This window comes from Capra hircus, chromosome 13, assembly GCF_001704415.2.
Source record: "Capra hircus breed San Clemente chromosome 13, ASM170441v1, whole genome shotgun sequence".
Lineage (NCBI taxonomy): Eukaryota > Metazoa > Chordata > Mammalia > Artiodactyla > Bovidae > Capra > Capra hircus.
Window position 1 is genome coordinate 54,458,543 of NC_030820.1, and position 25,548 is coordinate 54,484,090.

The following is a 25,548-nucleotide window of genomic DNA, read 5'->3' on the forward strand; positions in this document are numbered from 1 at the left end:
GAAATGGTCCCTCGAGGTCTCAGGTCCTGTGGGCCCTGCCCGCTGTGGGGAGTCTCACGAAGGCTGTCTGTTTACCTCATGCTTTGGATTCTTGTAGCCTCAGCTTGTTTTGGGTGGCGCTGCTCAGACAACCTCACTTGGGACGGCGACAGCTGTTCAGACGGTGACACCTCAGCGGACGGTCCCAGGGGCCACTACCACCTCGACAGCTGCCACGGTGAGAGCCGCCTCGGGAGCCACGGGGCTGTGTGTGGTGGTCATGCTGCCCCAGCCTGCACGTGGGGAGCCATTGGGGTTTCCATGGCCCCGTACATGACGGGGTCTGAGGGCAGTGGCCTCTGCAGGGCCGCAGCGGGGCTCCAGCATCCTGCATCAGGCTTTCGGACTGTGGGAATGTCTGTGTGATGAAGCCCAGACCAGCTGCATTCAGGGACGACGGGGCCTGCACAGCAGTTGTAGCCTGCCAGAGCAGTGGCGTCATCCTCTTCAAGTTTATTTCCAACAGTTTTCCTACATGTGGATGAGTGTTTAAACCAGTGGGATTGTGCTCTATTTGTGATTTAAAACTTTTTCATGTTTCTTTGCTGAGTGTTTTTCAGCATCTTTTTTAGTAGCTATGTCATGATTCTGTTCCTTTTATTGTACACTTAGGTATTGGTTTTTCTTTATGATAAGCAACATCACAGTGAATGTCTTGTAGATGGTCTTTTTGCATTTATCAGTTACATTTCTGAAAGAATTGCTGGGCTAAGTGAGCTGTGAATTTGATCTGTGCCTTGGGAGCACATGTTTTGGCTTATACTCCCATCATCAGGCGATGAGAGTAACTGCATCTTTCTGAAAGACATTATAGAGAAGAAATATACATTTCTTGTATGATACACAGCAACTTAGTTAAACCAAAGGCTATGATAATAGTCTGCTTTGTAAGAGTTTTTCACTTATACCTTCTTAATTTCTATCCAGGAAACTATGGAAAACGTGAAGAAATGTAAAAATTTTTTATCTACGTTAATAAAACTGGCTTCGTCTGGTAAACAGTCTACAGAGACAGCCGCTAATGTGAAAGAACTGGTACAGAATCTGCTGGTAAGAGCCCACACGCCGGCCCCTTCCTTAGAGTGCAGTGCTTGGCTACTGGCAGGGGTGGCGGCGGCCGCAGTCTGGGCCCCCTCCCCTGGTCCCGACACTCTCACCCCTGGCTTCTCGGAGCCTCACACCTGGACAGCTCTCCTAGCATCTCCTTTTCCATGTCAGTTGCTTGGCGTGCTGGCCACACAGGAGTGATGTGAATTCACCAAAGAGATGGTGGGTGTTTTAAGGGCTTTCCCTCTCACTCCTCCACATCTTCTACGGAGGGTTTTGAGTGACTCGGAAGTGGAAGGCAGAGTGACGAGCCGTTGCGGGCCAGCTGAAGGCTTCGCGGGTCCTGAGTTCTTACCTGGCTTTGCATCTGCTGTGCCGTGTTGCTGCCCACAGCCCCTCCCCAGTCTCATAGGTATTTAGTCCCGATTCCTGGACATAGCCTGGGAACCTGGGGACCCTTGCAGCCCCCAGGCTCCTGGAAGCTGAGTCCAGTGTCACCTGCAGGGCTTGGCCAGTCGTCAGACTCACTTCTGGCTGCTGCCTCCGTGTCGCTGTTAACCTGGGGTCCCCTCCTTCCCCCTTTCCTTGCTCTCGTTTTCTTTGTCCAGGAAGCCTGGTAGTTTAGCACATGGGCTGATGGCCATTTCTGTCCTGCTGCTGCTGGGTTTGTCAGCGGTGACCCTCCGCTTGCAGCCTCCTTTCCATGCCATGGGCTCTAGCTGGAGGGGAGCCGCCCCTGTGCTGGACACGTGGGTTTGGGGCTGGAAAGGAGTGAAGTTGCGCTCTCACAGCAGAAATGATCACTTCAGACACACCTTACATATTTTCAGGAAACTAAGAGATTGAACAACAGTCTCACCTCCTGAGAGGAGCAAGAACTCCCAGCTTTTTGTTTGTTTCAATTACAGTTTACCTTCTAATGAACCTTAGTAGTTAAAACATGCTGTTCGTTCTTCCCACGGCCCCGTGTCTGAAGCCCCTCCGGGGACTGGAAGCACGGGCTCATCTCACGTCTCTCTCACTTCCCAAAAGAGCCCGGCGCTGTCCCCCTGTGCTGCGCCCTTCTCAGGGTTCTGGGACCCCCATCCTGCCCTCTTTGCAGCCCTGACTGCTCCCTCCTTGACTTGGGCCCAGTCAGCCCCGGGCTTGGAGGCTGGTGGGAGGTGACCCTGTGTGAGAGGGTGCAGGTAGGCACCTTGTCTCATAGGACTCCTGGGTGTGGGCAGAGCCAGCCGGGTTGGTGCTCACGCCTCCAGGGCACCTGTGCTGCCCCGTCCCTGCCCACCTCTGGTCCTCCCGGGCTCATGCCCGCTTGCTGTGGCCCTTCTCATCTGGGCACGCGCTTCTCTCTCTGGCGCCCCAGCTGCTCTGGGGTCTCAGTGTAGGTGTGGTCTCTCCAGGGAAGGGTGTCGCTGGCCTGCCTTACCTTCTAACTTGGTCTCGGGGGTACCTTTAGGCTTGTCTGTTTCCTGGCAGAATGCCTGATGTGCGGTGGTAGTAAGAAAGTCGAGGAATGGCACAGTTGAGCCCACAGCCAGGAGGGAGGAATAACTGTTTGTAAAACTCGAGACCTGGAGAAATACTGAATAAAGATACATGTGTGCAAATTTGTATTCACAAAGGAATTTTAATGTGAATTTTGTCTTTAAGGATGGAAAAATCGAAGCAGAAGATTTCACTAGTAGGTTATACCGAGAACTTAATTCTTCACCTCAACCTTACCTTGTGCCTTTCCTGAAGGTAATCCGAAGCCCGCTGCGGGCGCCCAGTGTTGGGTGGTGGTGGGCGGGCTCCTCTGGGGAGGGGTGGACTCGCACGGTTGTCACCCGTGCATCTGCAGCTTTCAAGCCCCTGAGGCAGACTGTCAAGTTTTCTTTCTGGAGGCTTTCCTGTAAGTTTCGAGACCCCCACTGCTGCTACCACAATGTCGTGTTGCACCTGAGGATCCAGAAGGGCCCTGTCCCCTTAGAGGGCGGCCCGTGTGCCCGAGGCTGAAGGGGGCCGCACTGCTGGGAGGCAGGTGTCGCTCAGACACCTCTGCTGCCCTAAATGTGCTTTAACCGCCTGTCAGAAATGCCGCTTCTGGTTGGTGTTGAAACGTTTCCAGCCAGTCCTCACTGTGGGTGGGGTGCTGACGCTGGGCCCCTTGAAGCCCCACACCGACGCTGGGGCCTGTTCTCAGGGTCCTGTGTTTTTGGGTCAGAGGAAGGAGTCGTGCTGCCAGCCGACCCCATGTCTGTCTTTCCGCCCAGAGGAGCTTGCCCGCCTTGAGACAGCTGACCCCCGACTCCGCAGCCTTCATCCAGCAGAGCCAGCAGCAGCCACCGGCCTCACAGGCTACCACTGCGCTCACCGCCGTGGTGCTCAGTGGCTCGGTCCAGCGCACGGCCGGGAAGACGGCGGCCACCGTGACCAGCGCCCTCCAGCCCCCTGTCATCAGCCTCACGCAGCCCACACAGGTGGGCGTCGGCAAGCAGGGGCAGCCCACTCCACTGGTATGAAGGCCGAGCCTTGCCCTGCTCCCCACCCGCCCACCTGCCCACGGCCCAGAGAAACTGGCAGGGGGAGTTTGGGGTGTTAAATCCTGAGCAGTGAACTGTCAGGTTGAGATGAGGGCCCTGCAGGTTCGTAGTTTATTTCTCAGTAAAGCAAAGTAAGCCTGTCGGTTTCTACCCTCTGGCAAGTCCGTTATCTGTACGACGGTTCAGGGTGTCCCTGGGTTAAATGGACACAGCGTATGTGTGGTGCATCTCAGCCGGGCGTTGTCTTCAATCAGGAGCCACGGCCCAAACACACGGAACCAACGCAAGTGCTGAGTGTTGGGCATGTCAGTTTTCATGGCTTAGGACCCAGCTCTGCAGCCATGGTTTGGGGCCTGGAGATTCCCAGGTTTGCAGCTGCTGATGGTGGATTGGTGTGTGGTTCCGATCCAGGTTCTGGCTGTGCAGCTGTGGAGAAGGCGTCTCTGGTGGAAAGAGAGGTTTGAACCTGCTCCGGCAGGCAGGTGGAGTTCGCCAAGCATAGAAAGGCAGTTGCTGTTTTTTTTTTTTCCTCTCCAGTTTCAAAGGGGTTTTGTTCCTAAGTTGCGTGTGTGTGCTCAGTCATTGTGACCCCATGGACTGTAGCCCTCCAGGCTGCTCTGTCGATGGGGATTTCTGGGCAAGAATACTGGAGTGGCTTGCCATTACTCCTCTAGGGGATCTTCCTGACCCAGGGATCGAACCCGTGTCTCCTGGACTGAAGACAAATTCTTTACCTCTGTGTCACCTGGGAAGGTCCTTTGTTCCTGCTGTTGTTTATCAGTTGCTCAGTGGTATCCAACTCTTTGCCACTCCATGCACTGCTGCATGCCAGGCTTCTCTGTCCTTCAGCATCTCCCAGAACTTTCTCACATTCATGTCCATTAAGTCAGTGATGCCATTCAACCATCTCGTCCTCTGTTGTCCCCTTCTCCTTCTGCCTTCAGTCTTTCCCAGCATCAGGGTCTTTTCCAGCGAGTCGTCTCTTCACATCAGGTGGCCATAGTATTGGAGCTTCAGCTTCAGCATCAGTCCTTCCAATGAATATTCAAGGTTGATATCCTTTAGGATTGACTGATTTGATCTCCTTGCAGTCCAGGGAACTCTCAAGAGTCTTCTCCAACACCACAGTTCAAAAGCATCACTTCTTCAGCTCTCAGCCTTCTTTATGGTCCAGCTCTCACATCTGTACATGACTCCTGGAAAAACTAGCTTTGACTATATGGACCTTTGTTGGCAAAGTGTGATGTCTTTGTTTTTTAGTACATTGTCTAGGTTTGTTATAGCTTTTTTCCCCGAGGAGCAAGTGTCTTTTCATTTCATGGCTGTAATCATTGTCTGCAGTGATTTTGGAGCCCAAGAAAAGAAAATATGGTGCTGTTTCCACCTTTTCCCCATCTGTTGGCCATGAAGTGATGGGACCACATGCCATGATCTTAGATTTTTTTGAATGTTCCTATAGACAGTTAAAATATTTAATAAAACAATGGAGGTCTTTGTGTTACTTTCATAGGTTGTAGAGTGTGTATTTTATAACGCCCAACTGATACTCAGGTGGGTGATCAGAGTCATGAGCGGAGTCCTGGTTTCTCACCTGCTCAAGTTGAAATCTGTGTTACTTTCTGCCTTCGTTGATGGTGAGGGAGATGGGCTCCACAGAGATGGAGAAGTGTCTGCTGGCCACGGCTGGAGCCGGTGTGCCTTGGGCCAGTGTGAGGGCAGGGCTCCCTGAGCCCCTCCTCCAGAGGGGAGGGCTCTGCTTTGATCATGCTTCATTGCAGCAGAAAGATGAGACACAGCAGAGTCAGGCACTGCGATCATCACCTGCTGCCCTTGAAGCCTGTGGGGACAGGAAACCCTGAGGTTTTCCCTGAGCTTGTGCCAAAACGTGGCCTGCACCTCTGGGGGCCATCGTGTATCTGTTCTTCCGGATGTTGTGAATTTCCACAGGATTTATTGCAGAGATAATGTGGTCCAGGGCACCCCCCCCCCCAAGCCCCCTCCTCAAGTGCTTGTAGCACAGGGCAAGCCCCCAGGTGACTTGTAAAACTCAGAAGCTGGGTTTTGAGCATCTGGCCTGAGGCTGTGGTGGGTCTCAGGCGGCCCTGGCACCCGTGCTGGAATCTGGGGAGAAGCTGCTTGTTCCCGCTGGTTCAGAAGCTCTCCCAACCGTGTCCCCTGGGCGTTGACCTCAGGGCCCCACATGCGGCTCTGCTCCAGGAGCTCGAGGTGGTGTGGAGGCACTAGACCTGGGGTACCATCCAACCTGCCCGGTCCCTTTGGACGGCCGGGACCCTGGGCTGGGGACAGGTGCCGGCAGCCCCCTTGGGGGTGGGGGTGTGTGCTCACGCGCCCCGCGGGCTCTCTCCAGGTGATCCAGCCACCACCCAAGCCTGGAGCACTGATCCGGCCGCCGCAGGTGACACTGACGCAGACGCCCATGGTCGCGCTCCGGCAGCCCCACAACCGCATCGTGCTCACCACGCCCCAGCAGATCCAGCTGAACCAGCTGCAGCCAGGTGAGCGCCTGACCCTGTCCGCCTGGTCCTCATCACTGTGGGACTCACAGCTCAAGCTTGGCTGCTTCACATGTGCCCTTCAGTCCCCACCTTGGCAGCATGGTTTTTAGAGGACGGGATTCCTTACCAGCAGTCATTCTTACACCTCAGAAAGTTTGATGAAATGCAGGAAAATAAGTGCTTGAGAGAGGCTCCCTGCATTTTTACTCTAGTTTAGAGTTAGTAACGGTGTTTCTTACGGTTTAGGAATCTTCCTCGTTGGTGGGGGTAATGGCGTCCCTGGGCCCACTCAGCCCTGGTGCGAGTCTGTGCAGGGGGTACACTCTTGTGTCTTGCTCTGCAGTCCCTGTGGTGAAACCTGCTGTGTTACCTGGAACCAAAGCTCTTTCTACTGTCTCCGCACAAGCTGCTGCTGCACAGAAAAATAAACTCAAGGAGCCCGGGGGAGGCTCATTTCGGTAAGGAGTGTGCACAAGAGGCGCCAGAGGGAAGGCCACATGGGTGCCGGCCTGTGCCTAGGAACGACTGCTCTGTGGCCCCTTTTGAAGCTGTGTTCCCTCCATGCTCAGCTCTGATCTCCATGCGTGTGTTTTCCCACTAAGCAACTCGGGGAGGTTTGCTGCAGACACAGGGTGGGAAGGCAAGCCAGCTGACTCTGTGCAAGCTGGCAGGAGGTTTGTTTCTGAGATACGACGGCTCAGCCTTCTGAGTGCATCTTGGTCCTCATAGAGGACGCATCCTGTGACCTTCCATCAGTTTCAGAGCCTTTAGAGGTTCTGCGCTCTGGTTTCTTGACAGGCAGTTGGTCTGAGTGTTGCCCTAGGAATGGCTGCGGTATCTCCTCTGGTTTCAGTCCAGAGGTGGTGAAGTGGGCATATGTTGGGGGCCCGTTGGTCCTTCCCTTCACAGACGCTCCGGCCCCAAAACGGTTAGGGAGCAGGCCTGGTGTTGGCAGCACTGGGAGCCTTCGGGGCCCACATTAGAACTGGGCTCCAGGCAGGACGAGGAGGTGGGGGCCAGGCAGGGTGGGAGGGATGCTCATGAGGGTGAGGGAGGTTGTGGAGGTGGGAGACACGTCTACTGGCGGGTCAGAGAGGAAAGAAACAAGGGCTCCCAGAGGCCATGCTTCCTTCTGCAAGTGAGGGAGCCAGCTATGCAGAGCAGGTCAACCAGATGGGCCTGGTGGGGTTGGGTCCCTGCTGAACACTCAGGTGACAGTTCTGGGAAAGCCACGGCTGGGGCTGCCCACCTGCCCTGGGGCCTGGGGCCAGTGATACACAATGGCAGCAGCACGCCCAGCGCCCAGGTCTTGTTGTCTAGAACCGATTCTTCACAGTCACCAGGCGCTTCGCGAGGCTGCAGGTTCCAGGCGGGGGTCAGGAGGATGCAGGATAAGTTAGTGCCTTTCCAGTGGTTAGAATGCAGTGCTCGAGGGTCAGAGTTTTGCAGAGTTCTACCCCTCATTGAGTTAGAGTCGCTGCCTCTTGTTTCCTGAAGGGACGATGATGACATCAATGACGTAGCGTCCATGGCTGGAGTGAACCTGTCAGAAGAAAGCGCGAGGATATTGGCCACAAACTCTGAGTTGGTGGGCACCCTGACGAGGTCCTGCAAAGACGAGACCTTCCTACTCCCGGCACCTCTGCAGAGAAGGATATTAGAAATAGGTACAGCCCTGGGATGTCGGCCCCTCCGTGTGGACTTGGCGAGGACCACAACTGCATGCTCAGTGTGGCGCTGTCCTGGGCTGGGGGACACACCTTGTTCCTGGTCACCTGTTTTGCCGGGGCTGTGCTTTCCATGGGGTTGACAGTGGTGGTCTCAGGGAAGCAGGTGTAGACCCCCTCCCCTGCAGGCCTGCCTGGGGTGCCCTCGGGTTGCACAAAGCCATAACCAGTGAATAAGAGGAAGACAGTGAAGGGAAGAACAGAGCTCCAGTGATGGTAAAGTGCTGCCTGTCCCCAGGGAAGAAACATGGCATCACGGAGTTGCACCCAGACGTGGTGAGTTATGTGTCGCATGCCACGCAGCAGAGGCTGCAGAACCTGGTGGAGAAGATATCGGAGACGGCCCAGCAGAAGAACTTCTCTTACAAGGTAACTGCCGTTTCCCTGGGGGACACTCCCTGTTGTTAGGCAGCCAAGTGTCCAGCCTGTTTCGAGTTTTCCCAGAACTGGATTTGGGGAAGAGGCTACTGCTTTCAGCCTCATGGTGCCCTTGGGTGCCATCCACCTGGCTGGGGAGGAGGATCCCGAGGGGGCCTGGCCTCTGGGTTAAAGAGCTGATCTGCAGTGGGTGGAGTGTTCCACCCATTCTCCCCACTCCCCTGGAATCCTTGCACCTGAGGCCCCAGCTGTCCCTGTAGAGCCGAGGGGATCCCGCCCACCTGTGACTTGGAACAGCACTCCGTTTTGTTCTGTGGAGGTCCACTTTCAGGGCACCGTGGAGCAGCCAGGTGCCTGCCGAGCCCTACCAGGCACTGCCTTCAGAGCAGCGTTTGGAATAAAAGCGTGTAGCCATTTGCTTTAAAAAAAATTTTTTTTATGTTACTATAAAAATTTTAGCTGTCACTTAAAAAAAAAAAAAATCAAGTGATGTTCGGTCCTGGATTTCGGCACCAAAAAAAAAAAGAGTGATGGCCAAAGTGTGTAAAATGGAAACTTCCCTGTGAGCCCCAAGGAGACTCACCTGTGATGGCATGTGAGCGTCCAGAGCACTTATCAGATGTGGAGCTGGGAGGTGGAGGGGGGACGTTGGAGTCTGTGCACCAGCCTGGGGATTGGGCCAAGGGAGGCCGGAAGCGGTACGCTGACTGTCTGGCTGGGCTCCCAAGTTTATGACAGTGTTTTCACTTTTTTGTAGGATGATGACAGATACGAACAGGCAAGTGATGTCCGGGCTCAGCTCAAATTTTTTGAACAGCTTGATCAAATTGAAAAACAGAGAAAAGACGAACAGGAAAGAGAGATCTTAATGCGGGCAGCAAAGGCAAGTGCTTGCGGCTCACTCAGTTTTCCCATCTCCATCCTGAGTGCTCACACACACGCTCGGGGTGTCCGGGAGCCGGAGTGCTCACATACACACTCGGGGTATCTGGGAGCCTGAGCACTCACACACACACTCGGGGTGTCCAGTAGCAGAAGCACTCACACACACGCTCGGGGTGTCCAGGAGCACTCACACACGCTCGGGGTGTCCGGTAGCCCAAGCGCTCACACACACGCTCGGGGTGTCTGCGAGCCGGAGCTCTCACACACACGCTCGGGGTGTCCGGTAGCCCAAGCGTTCACACACATGCTCAGGGTGTCCAGGAGCCCGAGCGCTCACACACACGTTCGGGGTGTCCCGGAGCCTGAGCGCTCACACACACGCTTGGGGTGTCCGGGAGCCGGAGCGCTCACACACATGTTCGGGGTGTCTGGGAGCCCGTGCACTCACACACACGCTCAGGGTGTCCGGGAGCCGGAGCGCTCACACACACGCTCAGGGTGTCCAGTAGCCCAAGTGCTCACACACACGTTCGGGGTGTCCAGTAGCCCGAGCACTCACACACACGCTCGGGATGTCCCAGAGCCCGAGTGCTCATACACATGCTTGGGGTGTCCCGGAGCCCGAGCAGTATTTGAGGGTGACCTCATGACATGGTGCATGGGACAGGGAACATTCCAACAGCAGCGGCCACTCACTGTGTGGGCAGGTCCCCTAGCTGAGCGGAGCCCTGCAGCCACCATCCTCATGCCATATCACATCAGATTCTGCAGTTGGCAGACCTGCCACAGGCCACATGATGGTTCTTCTGTCCAGGTGGTATTGATTTTCTCAAAAATGTTTGTTTTTTGTGATGATAAATTTTCATCTTTTGGCCAGAAGCATTTAAAAAATTTGACGTTTTCTGTTGTAAGACTTAGATTTTGTTATGTCACGAATAAGATAACATGTTTGTCAGATGAGAAATGTTTAGGTCATAACTTATTTTTCTTTTTTACCTGTTTGAAAAAATAGTCTCGATCCAGACAAGAAGATCCAGAACAGTTAAGGTTGAAACAGAAGGCAAAGGAGGTAAGCTTTTCTAGTCCAGGAACCTGCATGGCACACTGGAAAGTGTGTTTGTATTCAGCCTGAGCGCTGATGGGTGAGAGAGGGGCTGAGGAAGTGATGGCATACCTGCATTGGCCTCCACGTAGCGACTGACACCTCTCCAGGTGTTTGCCTGTGCAAACCACTTGTGTCCTGCTTTTACATGTCATGGTAATTTCTCATTCAGGGTATCCGATCTCTATACTCTCAAAATTTGCTCATGTTTTCTGAGCTTTAAAAAAATTTTTTTATTATTGCTTTACTACTTTTTTGATTGTAAAATATGCTTACTGTTTAAAAAAAACAAACTAAAAATTTAATTTAGAAAAATATGGAAAACCCTTTGGTGTCTGTAAGAAAGACAGACTTACTACTTTCTTCTTGTAGTAAGAAAAAGGTTCATGAAATGACAATCTCTGTTTGCTTTTCAAAACAAAGATGCAGCAACAAGAACTGGCACAGATGAGGCAGCGAGATGCCAACCTCACAGCACTAGCCGCTATCGGGCCCCGGAAAAAGAGGAAAGTGGACTCCCCGGGACCGGGATCGGGACCAGAGGTACCGCTCGGATGCAGGGACAGGGGCTGGAGGGCCTCGGGCATCAGCCTCCCGCTCACCCTCCAGGGAGTCAGGCTTTCGCACCATTTACATGTTGTCTCACCGCCCTCAGAATATGTTTTACATTCGATGCTGTATATCAAATCAGCCTATTTGTGGGTATCACCTGAGCCATCCCTTTGCAGGAGGCTGTTTGAAATCTGTAGCTTATACAGTGAGGTTTAGGCTGACTTTGGAGACCATGCGGGGCAGTCAGTCAGCAGAGTGACCTTCCTTGAGGTGACTGTCCTCCTTGAGTGTGGACGTGAGGTGAGCCCAGATCCCAGCACGAAGGAAAGCTGTGGCCTGGTTCTGTTGGTCCATATTTTGTTTGCTCTTGTATCTTTATATATAATTACAAACCCTCCTTTAAAGTATCATGATTTTTTTCTTTAAACTGCCAGTTGTGAATCTCAGGAAGAAAGAGAACGTTGTCTTTTACATTTACCTGCTGACTTGCCATTTCTGATGTTTTGTGTTCCTTCCTCGAGTTCCAGGTTTCCATCAGCAGTATTTCTCTTTGGCTTGAAGGACAGCATTTAGTGTTGCTGGTAGTGCAGTCTGCTTGGTGATGGGATCTTTCAGCTTTTGTTTACTTGAAAGTGGTTGAATTTCCTCCTTAAAATTTTGAATGAAATTTTCCCTGAATAGTCACAGTTTTTTTCTTTCAACTCTGTTTTTTTTAAGTTAATTTCTCTCATCTTCTTGAATAGGCCAAGCAAATCCAGATATGTATAACTAAATTTAATAGAATGACAGACGAACAGGGATAAGCGATGCTGAGAATTTTAGCTGCCTTTACATTTTCTCTATCTCCTGAGGCCTGATTTAGTGCTGGTCTCTCTCTCTTTTCTGAGGGAGCTCCTATTCTCATTTAGCCGTGTTATCTTGCTCCAGCTCACCAAGAAGATGGGAGGTGTCCCAGTGTGCTCTGCAGAATTACAGAGCTCTTATTCTTTCCTAGACCTGAACACAGCCATGAACGTGTGACCATCTGCATCCTGAAAGAAGCTGTTGCATAGTATTCGGGGTTCCACTGTGGTTTTCAGTCCTTGTTTCCTGTTGGTCATGAGTTTCAAGATGACGGTCTTGCTTCTTGGAGGTCTGCTGTCTTTGTTTGTTTAGACTTGGTTCCCTTGTCCTCTGCTGGGGTTTCTCTGGGCTTCTTGGGTCAGTAGCTCACTGTTTCTCCTCAAATTTGCAGCGCTTTGGCCTTTAGTTCTCAAACCTATCTCTGTTTCAGTCTTTTCCTGTGGGGTTTCCCAGGTATACCTCTGTTAGTTCTCCCGATATTGCCCTGTGGGTCTCAGTCTGTACCTGTTTTTCTGTAATCACTTTCTTCTCTGTTTGAGACCGGATAACCTCTGCTGATCTATCTTCAGATTCTCTGTCATCTTGCCTGTCCAGTGAAGTTTTCCTTTGTTGACGTATTTGCAGCTCTGGGATTTCTGCCTAGATCCTTTTTTTTTTTTTTTTTTATCATTGCTGATTCTTTGCTGAGATTTCCCTGTCTGCTCCTTATTGAGGCCAGATTTTCCCGTCATCCTTGGAACCTCTTTGTAAAAGCTGCTCTGACGGTTTGTCACATGCAGCATCTGGGTCATCTTGTCTTGATCTCTGTTGACTGCCCTTCCCTGCAACTGTGGTGACAGCTTCCCGTCTCTCTGCATGTCTAGTCACTGCTGCTTGCATGCTGGACATTGTGAACGATGTATCATCATCCTCTGAAGAGTGTCAGTGCTTGTTTAAGTTCAGCAACTGGCTGCTCATCTTGAACATGTGTGTTTTGTGTCTTGCTTTGTTGTTCAGTAGGGTCTGTGGGAATCCACCCAGCGGGGCTCAGTCAGCACATTTGCCTTCCCTCTGAGGTCAGGGTGGGTCTTGCATAAGGTATGATCCTTACTCCTAGGAAAGGCCTTGGCATCTTGACTGGACACCGGGAGTGAGGACGTCGGGTGGGCTGTACTCCAGCAAGGACTGTCACTTGCGCGTGTTTTGGTTACGTCACACGGCTGTTTCATGGTAATCTTAGTTCCATAAGTAACTGGATGGTTAATACTGACTAGTGTGTGTGGGTATCTGTTTAGTCATTTGGTTTTCCAAATCTTATTCTCTGTTGGATTCTTTTGGGATGTTTCCTGGGGGCTGAGTTCCCCAGATTTGTGCATGTTGACGACAGTTTTGATAGCTATAAAATTCTTGGCTCACATTTTCTTTGCTTGAGACTCTTCCTTGAGTACGTAGTTACACTAGATATTTTCCCCTGGTGTAAAAGGTTTGCTGTCTGTCTGATGACTGTCTGATTTTATTTCTCTTGTGTTTCATATGCTCTTCTTGCCTGAAGTTGCCCACGGAATTCTTTTCCCTCAAAAGGTGGTTGTTCTTGGGGAGAGGTTGTGTTTGTTCAGCATGCAGTTCGAACGTTTTTGTATTCGGGAACATCTTCTTGAATGCCGTTTTTGTTTTTGCTTTCCTCTTCAGAGATTCCTGTTATTTTTATGTTGTGTCTTTCATATCTCTCGTCAGTATTTGCCTGTTCACTTAGATCGTTTTAATCTCTCTCTTAAAAAGTTTAGTGCTTTTTCCAATTAAAATAAATAAATTTATATTTAAAAAACAAAATTAAAATACTTTAAATTATAAAGTTTGGTGCTTTTTGTCATCCTCACTGTATTCTTTCTTCCTTAGTGTCTTGTTTTATTTGCTCCTGGGCTCTTTTTTAGTGTAGTCTTCATTTCTCAACTGAAATTCTCTTCTGCTGCCAATTTTTCCTTGACTTTGTCAGCTCATTTCCAGGTTTTGCTGATTCGGATTTACGTTGTTCTTTCATGCATCGTATCATTTTCTCAGTGCCTCTGTTTGGAAATAGACATGGTAGTTTTGATCTCTTCTTGTGTTTCTGGTGTGTTCCATTATCTCTCTGGGTGGTGGTCTGCTCCGTATTCTCATTTTTCCTTAGGGCAGCTTGTCTGGGGTTCAGCCTTTTTGTGGTTCACTTTCGTGTGAACTGTGCGGTCTTAAACCTCAGGAGGAGGCAGTTTGAAGATTTGCTGGCTTCGCCGAGCTCCTCTTCCATAGTTTCCACGTGGTGACAGATGTGCTGTCTGTGATTCTTGGCTCTGCCCCTCTAGACTCTCAGCTGGACCTTTTTGTCTCCTCTGTCCTGTCCTGCTCGGCTTCAGAGGAGTACACTCCTCACAGAGTCCCCTCTGTGTGGGCCCCTGGCTGGTCACAGGCAGAGTACCAGCCCGGTCTCGTGGCTGCTCTCCGGTGAACCTGCCCTTCTTCTGGGTGAAGACCCGATGGGTTTGAGACTGCATGGGTGCCCGGCAGCCTTCCACACAGTTTTGAGGTAGTCTCCAGGCTTGGCTGCGTGCAGCTCGTCTCCACTGGTTTTGTTCTGTGTGTTGCCTGCTGGCGTTTGGTTTTGCTTCCTAGCTGCTCTGGATTTTCTTTGGCCTTTGGGAAGATTAAAAACCTCTGATGCCGCTGGCAGCATCTTTCCGGAAAGTATTGATTAACATTTTTCAATATGTTTTCTTTTAATTTATAATAGTTTCAAGTCTTTAGAAAAGTGGAAAGAGCAGTGTGAGAATCTCCATATCCAGATCCTCGGTTCTGAACACTTAGCACCGCTATTTCAGCAGCTCTTCTCTATACACGCCTATGCACTTGTGTATTATACATGAGGTGTACAAGATCTTTTCCTGATGGATATCCCGTCACCCCTAAATGCTGATGATGCTGGACACTCTTACGTTACTACTGCACCCCCTCCCCTCCGCAGTCAGGACATCACACCCTGATGGCTCAGGGTCCCCAGACCTGCTTGGGCTTCGCCACCTGTCCAGGGCGTGTGCAGTGTCCAGCTGACATGTGCTGTGAGCCTGTGCCTGATGCCTGCATTCCTGACGGTGTTAGAGAGGACAGGCTTCTTGTTCTGTTGGGCGAGCCTCAATGTCATCAGGCCGACAGTATTGACTTCTTGTTGCTGGTAACCTTAGCCTTGATTATGTGACTGAGTGCTTGGTTAAGAAAGCAGCCTTCCCCTCTGTGTAGCTGCCTAGTCCCTTGGTGTTTATTAGTGTTACGTGAGGAGGGGTCCAGGGTCACGCACTGCTCTGTCCCTGTCACCCCTCCCCTGGCCTCAGCACCCACGCATGGCTCCCGCTGCATCAGGACCTCCAGGGTAGGGGCCACGCTGTGGCGCTGTGTGTCCATCATGCCCCCACATTTACTGGTTGCCTTCTGCTGTGAAGAAGAGCCTCCCTCCCACCCTCCTCCATCCATCCATCCACTCATCACCGTGTGTGGACACATGGATCCTGCTGTGTTCAGGGGGTGTAATCAATGCTTTCGTTGTTTCTAGATTGATCAGTGGAAGCTTCTTCGAGCTGGTTCTATATCCTTTTGAAACGTTGCCCTCAACCTGTAAGCATGAGAGGTGTCCGGGTGACTGTGCCTCCCCTGCCCTCCCCACGTGGCACCTGGGAGCTTCCCTGCAGTGGAGGGTGATATTTGGAGACGAGTGTCTGAGCTCTGTGCGTGCTGGTTGCCGCAGGGTCCCTGTCCCAGGCTCCGGAGGCCCCAGCAGTCAAGAGACTGGAACGTGTGTTTGTGCACAGTCGTGTGCGTGTGTGCGCCTCTGTCTATCTAGAAGGACCCTACGTGTTTCAGTGCATCCTGAAATTCTAGTCTAGGACCTCAGGGCTGCTTCCAGGCTCCTCCCCTTCCTTCCTTAGGAGTCCCTTCACAGGCAGTGAGACGTCAAGTTCCCATTCTTCTCAGAATATTTGGTTCTTTTTGTTTTTGTTCAATGTAACCAGTCCCACAACCACTCTGGCCGCTGGGTCCCTGTGCTGGCAGGGGAGGGCCTAGGGGAAGGGCATGTTGATTAGGTTCTGTCTTAGGCATTGAAATATCTACAAAGGAGACTAGCGGGGAGGGTGTGGGTGTGGGGAGGAGAGTGGAGTTGGGAGGGATAGAGCACCTTGAGGAGACAGTGGAGACATGTCACAGAAGGCCCAGGGGGCGTGGTTTCATGTATTGTTGGTGTGCCTGATTTTGGACTTTTGGAAAAGTGAGTTCTGTGTGTGATAATGAACACAAAATCTGGAGCTTAAAAAAGTCCTTCAAGTGCTTTTCTTCATCAGAGAGAATGCTTAATTTTTTTCTTATAGTTTAGGACTATATCCTTAAGGCTATGTCTTAAGAACGTTTATTATGAGCCAATTTTAGACTTGCAGAAAAGTTACATAAAGAGTAGAGTTTCCGTGTACCCCTTACTCAACTTCATGATGTGAAGTAGTGTAGTGCTGTGATAACTGTGAACTCAAGACATTACTGGATTTTGTTTTTCAGAATCAATTTAAAATAAGTAAATTCATACTTTAGAGCAGTTTTCGGTTCACGGTCAAATACAGTACAGTTTTCCCGATGCCTCTGCTCCTCTGCCCACGTGCACAGCCTCCCGCATCAGCCACGCCCCCACCAGATGGTGCATTTGTTACAGCTGACTAACCTGCATTGACATGCCATCGCCACTCAGAGTCCACAGTTTATATCAGGGCTCACTCTTGTGTTGTACACTCTGTGCTTTTGGACAAATGTATGTACTAATGTATCCACCTGCAGAGCGTCACACACACAGTATTTTCACTGCCCTGAAAATCCTCTGTGCTCTGCCTGTTCATCCCTCCCTCCCCAACTCCCTGGAAACCCATGATCTTTTTACTGACTCCATAGTTCTATCTTTGCCCGTGTCATAGAGTTAAAGCCAGACAGGATGTAACTTTTTCTTACTGGCCTCTTTCGCGTACCTGAATGTATTCAGGGTTCCTCCGTGTCTTCTCGTGGCTTGATAACACACTTCAGTTTGGCGCTGTTTCATTGCCTAGATGCACATTTCACTTAAACGTCACCTACCAAAGGGCATCTTGGTTGCTGCTGAGTTTTGGCAGTTATGAATGCAGCTGCTGTAAACACCTGTGTACAGGTTTCTGTGGGTGTGAGTTTTGAACTTATTCAGATAAATACCAAGGGGCACAGTTTTGTGTAGTGAGTGTACATTTGCTTTTGCTATAAACCGCCATACTGTCTGCCCAAGTGACTGCTCTGTTTCCCGTCCGCCCCCCAGCACTGAATGAGCGTTCCTGCTGCTCCACACCCGCACCAGCGCTCGTGTTGTCGGTCTTCTGGGTTTCGGCCTTTCTCGTGGTTGTGTGGTAGGGTCTCTCTGCTTTAATTTGCGTTTCTCTAATGACATACGATGTGGAGCATCTCTTCATGTGCTTATTTGCTATCTACATATCTTCTTGGTGAGGTGCCTTTTAAGATCGTCTTGTTATTGAGGTTTTAGGCTTCTTTGTGTAGTTTGGATTTTTTAAGTCAGATGTGGCTTTTGCACATTTCCTCTGTACTTGATGGCTCCTGCTCTCCACTGATGCTGCAGGGCCCTGTCCTGGCGTTCGGTCTCTGTAGCCCTCCGCGCTTCCTTGTCTTTCCTGACCTGACACTTTGAAGAGTGTGTGTCAGCTGTTTGCTGGACAGTCTCCTGTTCTGGGTGCATTGTCAGTTTCCTCTCAGTGAAATCCAGGTGATGCATCGTGGCTGGGGTGCCGCCCCGGCCATGCTGTGCCCTCGGCGGGCCATCTCCGGAGCTGGGGGCATCCGGGAGCTGGGCTTGCAGGTGTCCCTGCTGGAAAATCCATCTCCTCTCTCCATGAGCGTCCTGTGGGGAGTCCTGCGGCTGTGCTCCCCCGACCACTGTTCCTTCCGGCCGGTGTCACTGCTCCCTGCTCGGGGCCGCGGGCGCTCCTTGGGCCTTTGTTGGGGGGATCTGCTAGCTCCACCTCTTCCATTCCTCACCTGCCTCTGTCCCGGCGGGGGCTGCAGTGGGGTCTCCTGTCCTGGCCCTGCTCAGTCACCACAGGCCCCTTGTGCTTGGCTTCTCTCTTCTCTCACTTAACCCGCCGCCCTTGGAAGGTTTCTCACCTTCCCGCAGCACAGACGTTCCAGGCTCACCTCATGTCTTCCTGCTCACCTCACGTCTTCCAGGGGTCGGCTGTGTCTCCCTGGAGCCGTGGTTCCTTTAGCTGGGACACGTGTGGGACCATGTGTTGGCATGCTGTTGAGTTTTGCAGACCTGCTGGGCAGCAGGGATACTCAGTGTTTGTGAATGCGCTGCGGGTGCTCGTTCTCAGGACAGGGTATCGGCTCTCATAGGGTTTACAGAACGTCATGGATTATACCGACTGTCTCGGCTTATCTTCATCCACCCGGTGTGTTTTGTGCTGGATGTGGAGCTCCACAGTTACCCTTGTCAGCATCTCGGTCTTCATCTCCTCGCATCTCCTGCAGGTTTTGCTCTTCTGGGGGCTGCTGTGGTATTTGATATGTGCATATCCGTAAGTGTTGTATCTTCATGGTCGGTTGTGATTTTTAGCATCACAGAGTGTCTGTCTGTGCCCCGTGGGCTTGGTGTCTCCTTGTCCTCAGTCAGGCCTGTTTCCCCTGCTCTTCTGTTCCCCTTGGTCTGGAGCCTCCGTTCCCCCTGGGCCTGTGGCCCCTCCTGTAGGTGCACCTCTGTGTAGTGTGCGGTGGGATCCTGTCTTCTGAGTCGCGCTGGCGAGTGTTTTCCTATCTCAGGCGAGTTAAGCCCGTCATCTGTGTTGATACAGCTGACGTGTGGGTTCAGACTCTGTCCCAGACTCTTAGGATTATGATGATTGTTTTTGTTCACAGTTGCTGTGTTTTGGTGTGGTGTGTAGTCTTTGCTCCCTAATTGAGATGATTGTGTTTAGGAAGGTTTGTGTCTCTGCTCTGGTGGTCACTTCTGTATGTAAGTGTGTGGGTGTCTTTACCCCAGGTTTTCGTGTGCATCTCCTGTTGGGCGTCTTAGCTCATGTCCGCATTCTCCTCGGCCCCAGGCAGCCACACGGCCCCCCCGGAGGGTGCTGAGACCCCTTCCGTCTCACGCTTTGTCGAGTCCTTTCTGTTTCGCCATGGCACACGGTGTCATCTCCTGGCCACTGCCTCAGTTTTGCTGTCGCATCAGCTGTGCGTTTGTATTATAAATGCTTATTTCTCCCTTCTGCTGTGGATTCTCTGCTCTCTTTCATTGGGATGACCCTGACCTGTGGCCGAGCTCTCACCAAGCTCAGGTGCAGAGTCCCCCGCCATATTGTGAGTAGAAACGGTTTTCCTGTGGCCTTGATGTGGAGGGCAGTCAGGTTGGATAGAAAAATGTTGGTTCATGCTTGCTTTCAGTGATGTTTTTAATGCTTTTCCTTGCTTACTGTATATGGGTTTCCCTAGTGGCTCAGTTTGGAGAAAGCAACGGCACCCCACTCCTGTCCTCTTGCCTGGAAAATCCCATGGATGAAGGAGCCTGGTAGGCTGCAGTCCATGGGGTCACGAAGAGTCGGACACGACTGAGCGACTTCACTTTCACTTTTCACTTTGATGCATTGGAGAAGGAAATGGCAACCCACTCCAGTGTTCTTGCCTGGAGAATCCCAGGGACGGGGGAGCCTGGTGGGCTGCTGTCTATGGGGTCGCATAGAGTCGGACATGACTGAAGTGACTTAGCAGCAGCAGCAGCAGCATGGGTTTGGGAAAGCCTGATTCCAGGTTAATTTATCTTGGAAAACTGACAGTTTTATCAGGCTTCGTCAAAGTTGATTTTATGGGTTAATTTTCCCAGGTGCCCACTTGCCTTGTCCATGTAGGTTTGGTTTTCTGGTTTCCATTTCTTGAAAGTTTCCTCAGATTATGGTTTATATAAACTCCTGCCCTCACGTTTGCCTCCCTCTCTGGGGGCTCTGATGGCTCAGTGCATGTCCCCCTTTCGTGTCTTCCTTTACCCTGTGTTTTCCTGGCCCTTTAATTTTTTTTTCCTTTGTCCCCTTTCTATTCTGTTTTTCTGCTTTTCTTCTGAATTCTTATGAATTTTTATTCAAGATTTTTCTCCCCTGAGCACCTTACAGTTTATATTCTTGTATGAGATAATTTTGTCTTTTTTTCTCATTTCTTTCTTGAGTCAGTCAACTCTCGTTTCTTTCTGGCTTTTAATTCATCTTGCCCTTATTATTTTGAGGTTTTGATTCAAGGTGATTTTCATACTCTTAAATGTGTAAGTACATTTTTTTGTTGAAAGCATTGTCTTGTAGTTGCTTATTTTTCCAGATTGCATTTGGCCCTGATATGTGTGGGATTTCATTTTCTGACTTTTTGTGGTGGTTCTTGGTGGACTTCCTGATCTTCCTCTTGTTAATTTGTGGTGTGGGTGTTGACAAGGTTTGTGGTCTGATGGCGCCCTCTCCTGATTGTTGTGCAGAGCCCAGTGACTTAGCTGGTGTCTGTCTTGATGAGGAGGGCTGAGGTCCTCTGGTGGCGTCCGCAGGATCCTGCATTCCCCCCCTCACTTCTTGGTGTGCGCTTAGGCACCCCCCGGCCTGTTCTGGTGGGAGGAGGACTCTCTTGCTGCTGTGTCTGCTGCTTGGAGCCATGGGGGCACAGCCCCCCCTCCTTGGTCTTCATGTTGTGCGGATGCTGTGTTCCCTCCCTCTTCTGGGTGGCCCTGGGGGAGATGATGGAAGATAACCGGGGTGACCTTGGCTCTCCTCAGCCAAGTGCTGGGGGTCTCTGCAGCCCTCCAGCTGCCTGTGCTCGGGCGTGGACAAGCTTGGGAATTGCACTGGTGTGAAGAGGACCAGAGTGAGCCAGGGGGTGTCTGTGCTCTTGGTACTTTGACCTATGTTACTCACCACCTAGCACATGGGGCATCCCTCAGACACCCTGTCATGGGTGTGGACCTCTTGCTACTATTGTAGGGGCTCTGGGGGGAGTGGCAGTAAGGTCCCCCACGTGAGTTCCCCCAGACAGTCCCCAAGAGGCTGGTGCTCTCTGCCACCTTGGTGAGGGCCCATGGCAGGTCCCTGCAGCTGCTCAGGTGCCATGGCCAGTTGTGCCTGGCTCTGGGGGCCTGAGGGAAGTGACCAGTGAGCCAGGCAGGTTGGGGCTAAGGTGATTGTTTCCACTTGGTTTCCACATTGAGTGCTTGTTGCCTGTCAAGGTGGTTGTGGCATTTTTGACAGAGTTAAGGTTACCTTCAAAGGAGACAGGAGGGGATAGCCTTTCATTGATCTCATGACAGTCTTGGAATGGGACAGGTTGAGTTCACACAGTGCTTTCAGGAGGGGAGCTGGGGTCCAAGGTTGCTGTGTTTGAACCCCACCGCCTGCAAATGCAAAACAGAACAAACCTGTCACCCTCTATGCTTGAGCCTCTTGATGAAAGTGGATGCTGGCGTCTGCCGTGCAGTTTTCTGTCATCTGAGGTCACTGCTGACAACTCAGGGCCGCTTCCTGCAGGCTGGGCACTGGGTTTCTGTGGCCACCTTCTGTGGCCAGGACACCCCAGAGGCAGTCGGTCACAGGCTGGCACTCACCCCGTGACATCGGACTATATTTAGTGTCAGGCAGGAGGCCTCTGAGCACAGCCTTCTTGTTAAAGTCCACGAAAGAGTGACGTGTGGCTACCTCGTGACCACTGGAGCCTGAGATGTGATGAGTGTGGCCAGCACGGCCACGGAGTGGAGTCCTGCTGTGGGCTGTGCTAACGCCTGCTTGTCTTGTTTGAAGCCACTTTTGACTTCTGAAAAAGGTTTCATTAAAATGTCATTTACCTTGATTTCTGAGTTTCAGCATCCTCTACATTCTGTGCCTGAAGTGAGCCCTCACCCTTCTCCTAGCTGGTTTTGGTCGTTGAACTATTTTGAAAGTAAGAGCATCAAACATGGTCCAGAATTGTAACAAGTGTCACAGAAGACACCTGGCCCATGGTTTAGGTAGCGCTTTGTTCTCCGTGAGCCTCGAGGTCAGGTGGGGCCTCCCTGCCCTCCCAGCTGTCTCTCCAGACGCTGGCCTCTGCCGGCTCCCCCATGTTGAGGGTGCAGACCCACAGGGCCCCGGGCGCAGGCCAGCTCCCATTTTCCTGGTTCCTCTCGGCTGTGTGTTTTCATCATTGCCTTTTCAGGGGTGCTGTTTGTTTTGTACCCAAAATGCTCCTATAAGGCTGTTACGGAGACTCAGGGAAAACTGGCAAAAAAACCTAAATAGTTGTTTCAAACACAGACAAGTAGTCACCAGAGGACTTGTCTGGAGGACGGACTGGTGATTAAGGTTCTGAAGGGGGCGGGGGGTGTAAGGAACTCGTAAATTAACAGAAGACGCATGGGATGCCTCGCCTGCCACCTGCTGGCCGCTTGCTGCACTGCGGCCTCCTCCAGCATCACAGGACTCATGGCTCCCACCTTCTTAAACTTTGAGAAAACGCTGTAAAAGTTCCATTGTAAGTTTTGCACTTGAAATACACATGAGCAACTTTAACCATCAGAATACAGACACTTCCTGTTCATTCTGAATGGAAAACCAAGACTCGTCCAGTTGGAAGTTGTGTGGTTTGTGCCCACGAGTGTTGGATGGAGACAGTGACAGACGTGCTGAAATCATGGATGCTGCTGCTGGGGGGGCGGCGACGCGGCAGGAAGGCACCCAGTACCCCAGCTCTGCAAGCAGGCAGGAGCCAGAGCTCACACCTTCGGCTGGATCCCCCCGCAGGCTGACCAAACTGGGCGCCGAGCAATGCAGGCCGCTGTCAGCCCAAGGGAGTGGGGAGCATCCTCCAGGCCGCAGACGACATGGTGACCGAAAAGTCCTGCAACCCAGCTTGCTGACCGCCAGCCCGCCCAGCCCACGAGCCTGGACCTTGTGGCTTTGGGAACGTGCCTTTGTTGGCGAAGTGGGGGGTGACATGGCCACCGCAGGTGCAGTGCCAGCCCACCTGAGTCCTGGACACCAGCAATGCCAGCCATGAGCCCTGGAGCCGTTCTGCGACCCTTTGGGGCAGAGGAGCCGCCACGTTTTTCTTCTGTGCCCGGGGCCAGAGTCTGAGCTCTGTGGGGAGTTGCAGGGTTAGCATCTTCCAGTGTGTGCCTGAGCGCACCAGACCTGGAGGTGGGCGTGGGGTTGTGCCCCCTGCTCTCACCCCTTCTGTTAGGCACTGGCTGAGCACCACGGCTCCAGCAGTTGGCCTAAGCCTGTCCAGGCCCGGCTTCCTCCATAGCCGGGTTCCGTGGGACACCTATAGGGAAGCGTGCGCTGCCCCCAGGCCTGCAGTCCTGGGGTAGCACCTGGCGTTGCCCCTTCCTTCCAGCGCTGAGGGCCCTGCCTACCTCTGCGCTCCACTAACTCGGCTGTCTTCTCCTTTCTCGTCACCAGGGCTCGGGCCCAGGCTCGGCGGTCCCAGGCAGTTCCGGCGTCGGAACCCCCAGACAGTTCACGCGGCAAAGGATCACGCGGGTCAACCTCAGGGACCTCATATTTTGTTTAGAAAATGAACGCGAGACAAGCCATTCACTGTTGCTGTACAAAGCATTCCTTAAGTAGCACGGACGCGGCCTCTTAGCAGAGACGCCTGGGGACTTTTTATATATTTGCAGATTACGCCTTTTTGTAACGAGCAAATGGGATATTGTTTAAAAAACAGCCACCTCTTTACAATGGAACAGTTTTATATTCCTGTTTCTAAGTCAACTCTTCAGTATGGAGGAAAACATGTTTCTGTAACAGAGAACACAGAGGCCTGCGGGTACTCTTACAGGACAATTAAATCCTAACTCATCTTTGATTGAGTGGCCTTCTTGCCAAACAAGCCATATATAAAAACTGATGGAATCGTTTAGCAAATAACTAGCTGCCCTCTTGTCACCTCATAGCGGTTTCTACATCGTTTGTGCATTTGGTTTAGTTCAACCCAGCTTACTGCGTAGGTGTGTGTCTACAGCCAGTGACCTCATTTCACTTATTTTATTTTTGTATTAGTCAGTTGGCAAAGCAAACTGATTTTTTAGACTATTTATCTCCCTCCCTCCCCCGCCCCTCCGTTCAGGATCCTCGAGGAGCAGGCAGCCCACCGTCCGCCCGCGCCTCGGGGCTTGTCCCTCTCTGCTTCGTGGGGCCCCAGTGACGTGGCTCCTTCTGAATGTGTGGTCAGCATCTGTACAAATGCATTTTATTTGCTATTGTTTGTAAAGCTGTAAAGTTAAAAGAAATGAAAACCTTTTCAGCATAAATCTATTTTACTTGCACTGTGTTTTTTAGCTAAAAGTGAAAACTTAGATGAAATAAAATCAAAGTTGAGAAGAATCATCAAAAGACTGTTTCTCAGTGTGAATCAAGTGTTGAAAAATGGTTGGTGTATTTTGTCAGTAATTGTACATAATTTTTGGCACATAACATGAAGATGGCTATGTAACTATAATTATTTTGCTAAGAGACTGTATGCAAGCTGTGGGCCCACTTTACAGACGTCCAGAGCAAAAGCCCCTTCTTTGTACCTATTTTTTTATTACAAATATACTAATTGGTTCTTTATATTTTCAGAGGTTATTGTATTAAATTGTCTATTGATAGTACTTTTATGACTGTAAATACTTTGGCTTTCTCTGTGTGAATTCTCATGTTAGACTTTATTCGCGCGTGTGAACTGAATGCTGATCAGTATTTTTTATGGACACCTGAAAACTGTTACACCTTTTATTTTGTCTTTTAGGAAATCCCTGTCTTTCCATTTTTTCATGTAAATTTTGCACAGTTACTTGTTCATATGTAAATATTTTACTTTCAAAAATGAAGTTTTTAATTGCTATTGTTTTATATAGGATTGAAAGAAAATTAACTCCTTTATTAAAAACAAATTTATCTGTATCTGTTTTGCCTGTTTTTCCCAGTTTTCCGTTGTAGATTCTGCTGCCAGAGATTTAGCTCTGGCTCCGCTGAGGTGTGTCTTTATGAGCCACTTGTTAGGAGTCAGTGTCTATAACCCAGCGAGTCCGGTAGAAATAGCCTCACCTCCGAGGACAGGACCTGCCTCCAGAGTCAGACCTGGTGTCGCCTGTGAGGGCCCAGGAGCCGAGCTCAGGCCTTGCTCCCTGCCGGGCCACTCTTCCTCGGACACGGATGGACTCGTGCAGCGTGGACGCTGGGCTGTTGTCCGTGCAGAGGCCTGGGGCGCCCCTGGGAGTGGGAAGGTAAGGCGGGGGTGGGGACACGTGGGCGTCCTGGCCCCAGCCCTGATGCGGACCCACGGTGGTGGTGGTGGTGGTGGTGGTGGTGGTGGTGGTGGTGGTGGTGGTGGGGTGTGGTCGCTGGAGGCCCCGCCCTGTCTGGCTGTGAGTGACAGCTTGGCCTCGATGCACTGTGGTTTCTGAGGGGGCGAGTTCACGATAGCGCAGGTCTCGTGAGAGCCGCCGCCGGCCTCGTCTGTGTAATAGCAGTTGCTATCCATGTCTCGTTGATTTTGACTGGTTTTTTGGGTCTCTCAAGATCCGTGGGTTTCTGTCAAGTTACAGCCTCAGTCTGACCCATGTTGTGTCGGTCTCCCCAGTGACGCAGCACTGCGGTTGGTCGTCTCCGTGCTGGAGGCTGAGGTCGAGACCCGGGTGCAGGCAGTGTGGCATGGAGGGCGTGCCCAGGCCTCCCCGGCTCCTGGCGATTGTGCGCATGCCGCTGTTTCTTGGCTTGTGGAAGCGTCGCTCTTTGCCTGCTGGGCCGTTTTCTCTGTGTGCACATCTCTCTACATGATTAAATCCCTCCCTTTCATAAGATGCCAGTCGTTTGGGTGAGGGCCTGCCCTAGTCACCTCGTTTGAGCTTTGATGGCCTCTGTGAGGACCCGGTCACATTCCGA

General features: G+C 51.5%; 1 protein-coding gene across 1 annotated transcript in view; it reads left to right on the forward strand.

Annotated features, from left to right (window-relative positions):
- TAF4 (TATA-box binding protein associated factor 4) overlaps positions 1 to 24,567 on the forward strand; it is a 65,320-nt gene extending 40,753 nt beyond the window's left edge. The window contains 12 exon segments of the mRNA XM_018057598.1: positions 98 to 217; positions 967 to 1,089; positions 2,737 to 2,826; positions 3,339 to 3,581; positions 5,977 to 6,124; positions 6,468 to 6,582; positions 7,622 to 7,791; positions 8,090 to 8,220; positions 8,987 to 9,112; positions 10,127 to 10,183; positions 10,640 to 10,759; positions 23,080 to 24,567. Coding sequence (XP_017913087.1) covers positions 98 to 217; positions 967 to 1,089; positions 2,737 to 2,826; positions 3,339 to 3,581; positions 5,977 to 6,124; positions 6,468 to 6,582; positions 7,622 to 7,791; positions 8,090 to 8,220; positions 8,987 to 9,112; positions 10,127 to 10,183; positions 10,640 to 10,759; positions 23,080 to 23,247 — 1,611 coding nt within the window. The 3' untranslated portion in view covers positions 23,248 to 24,567.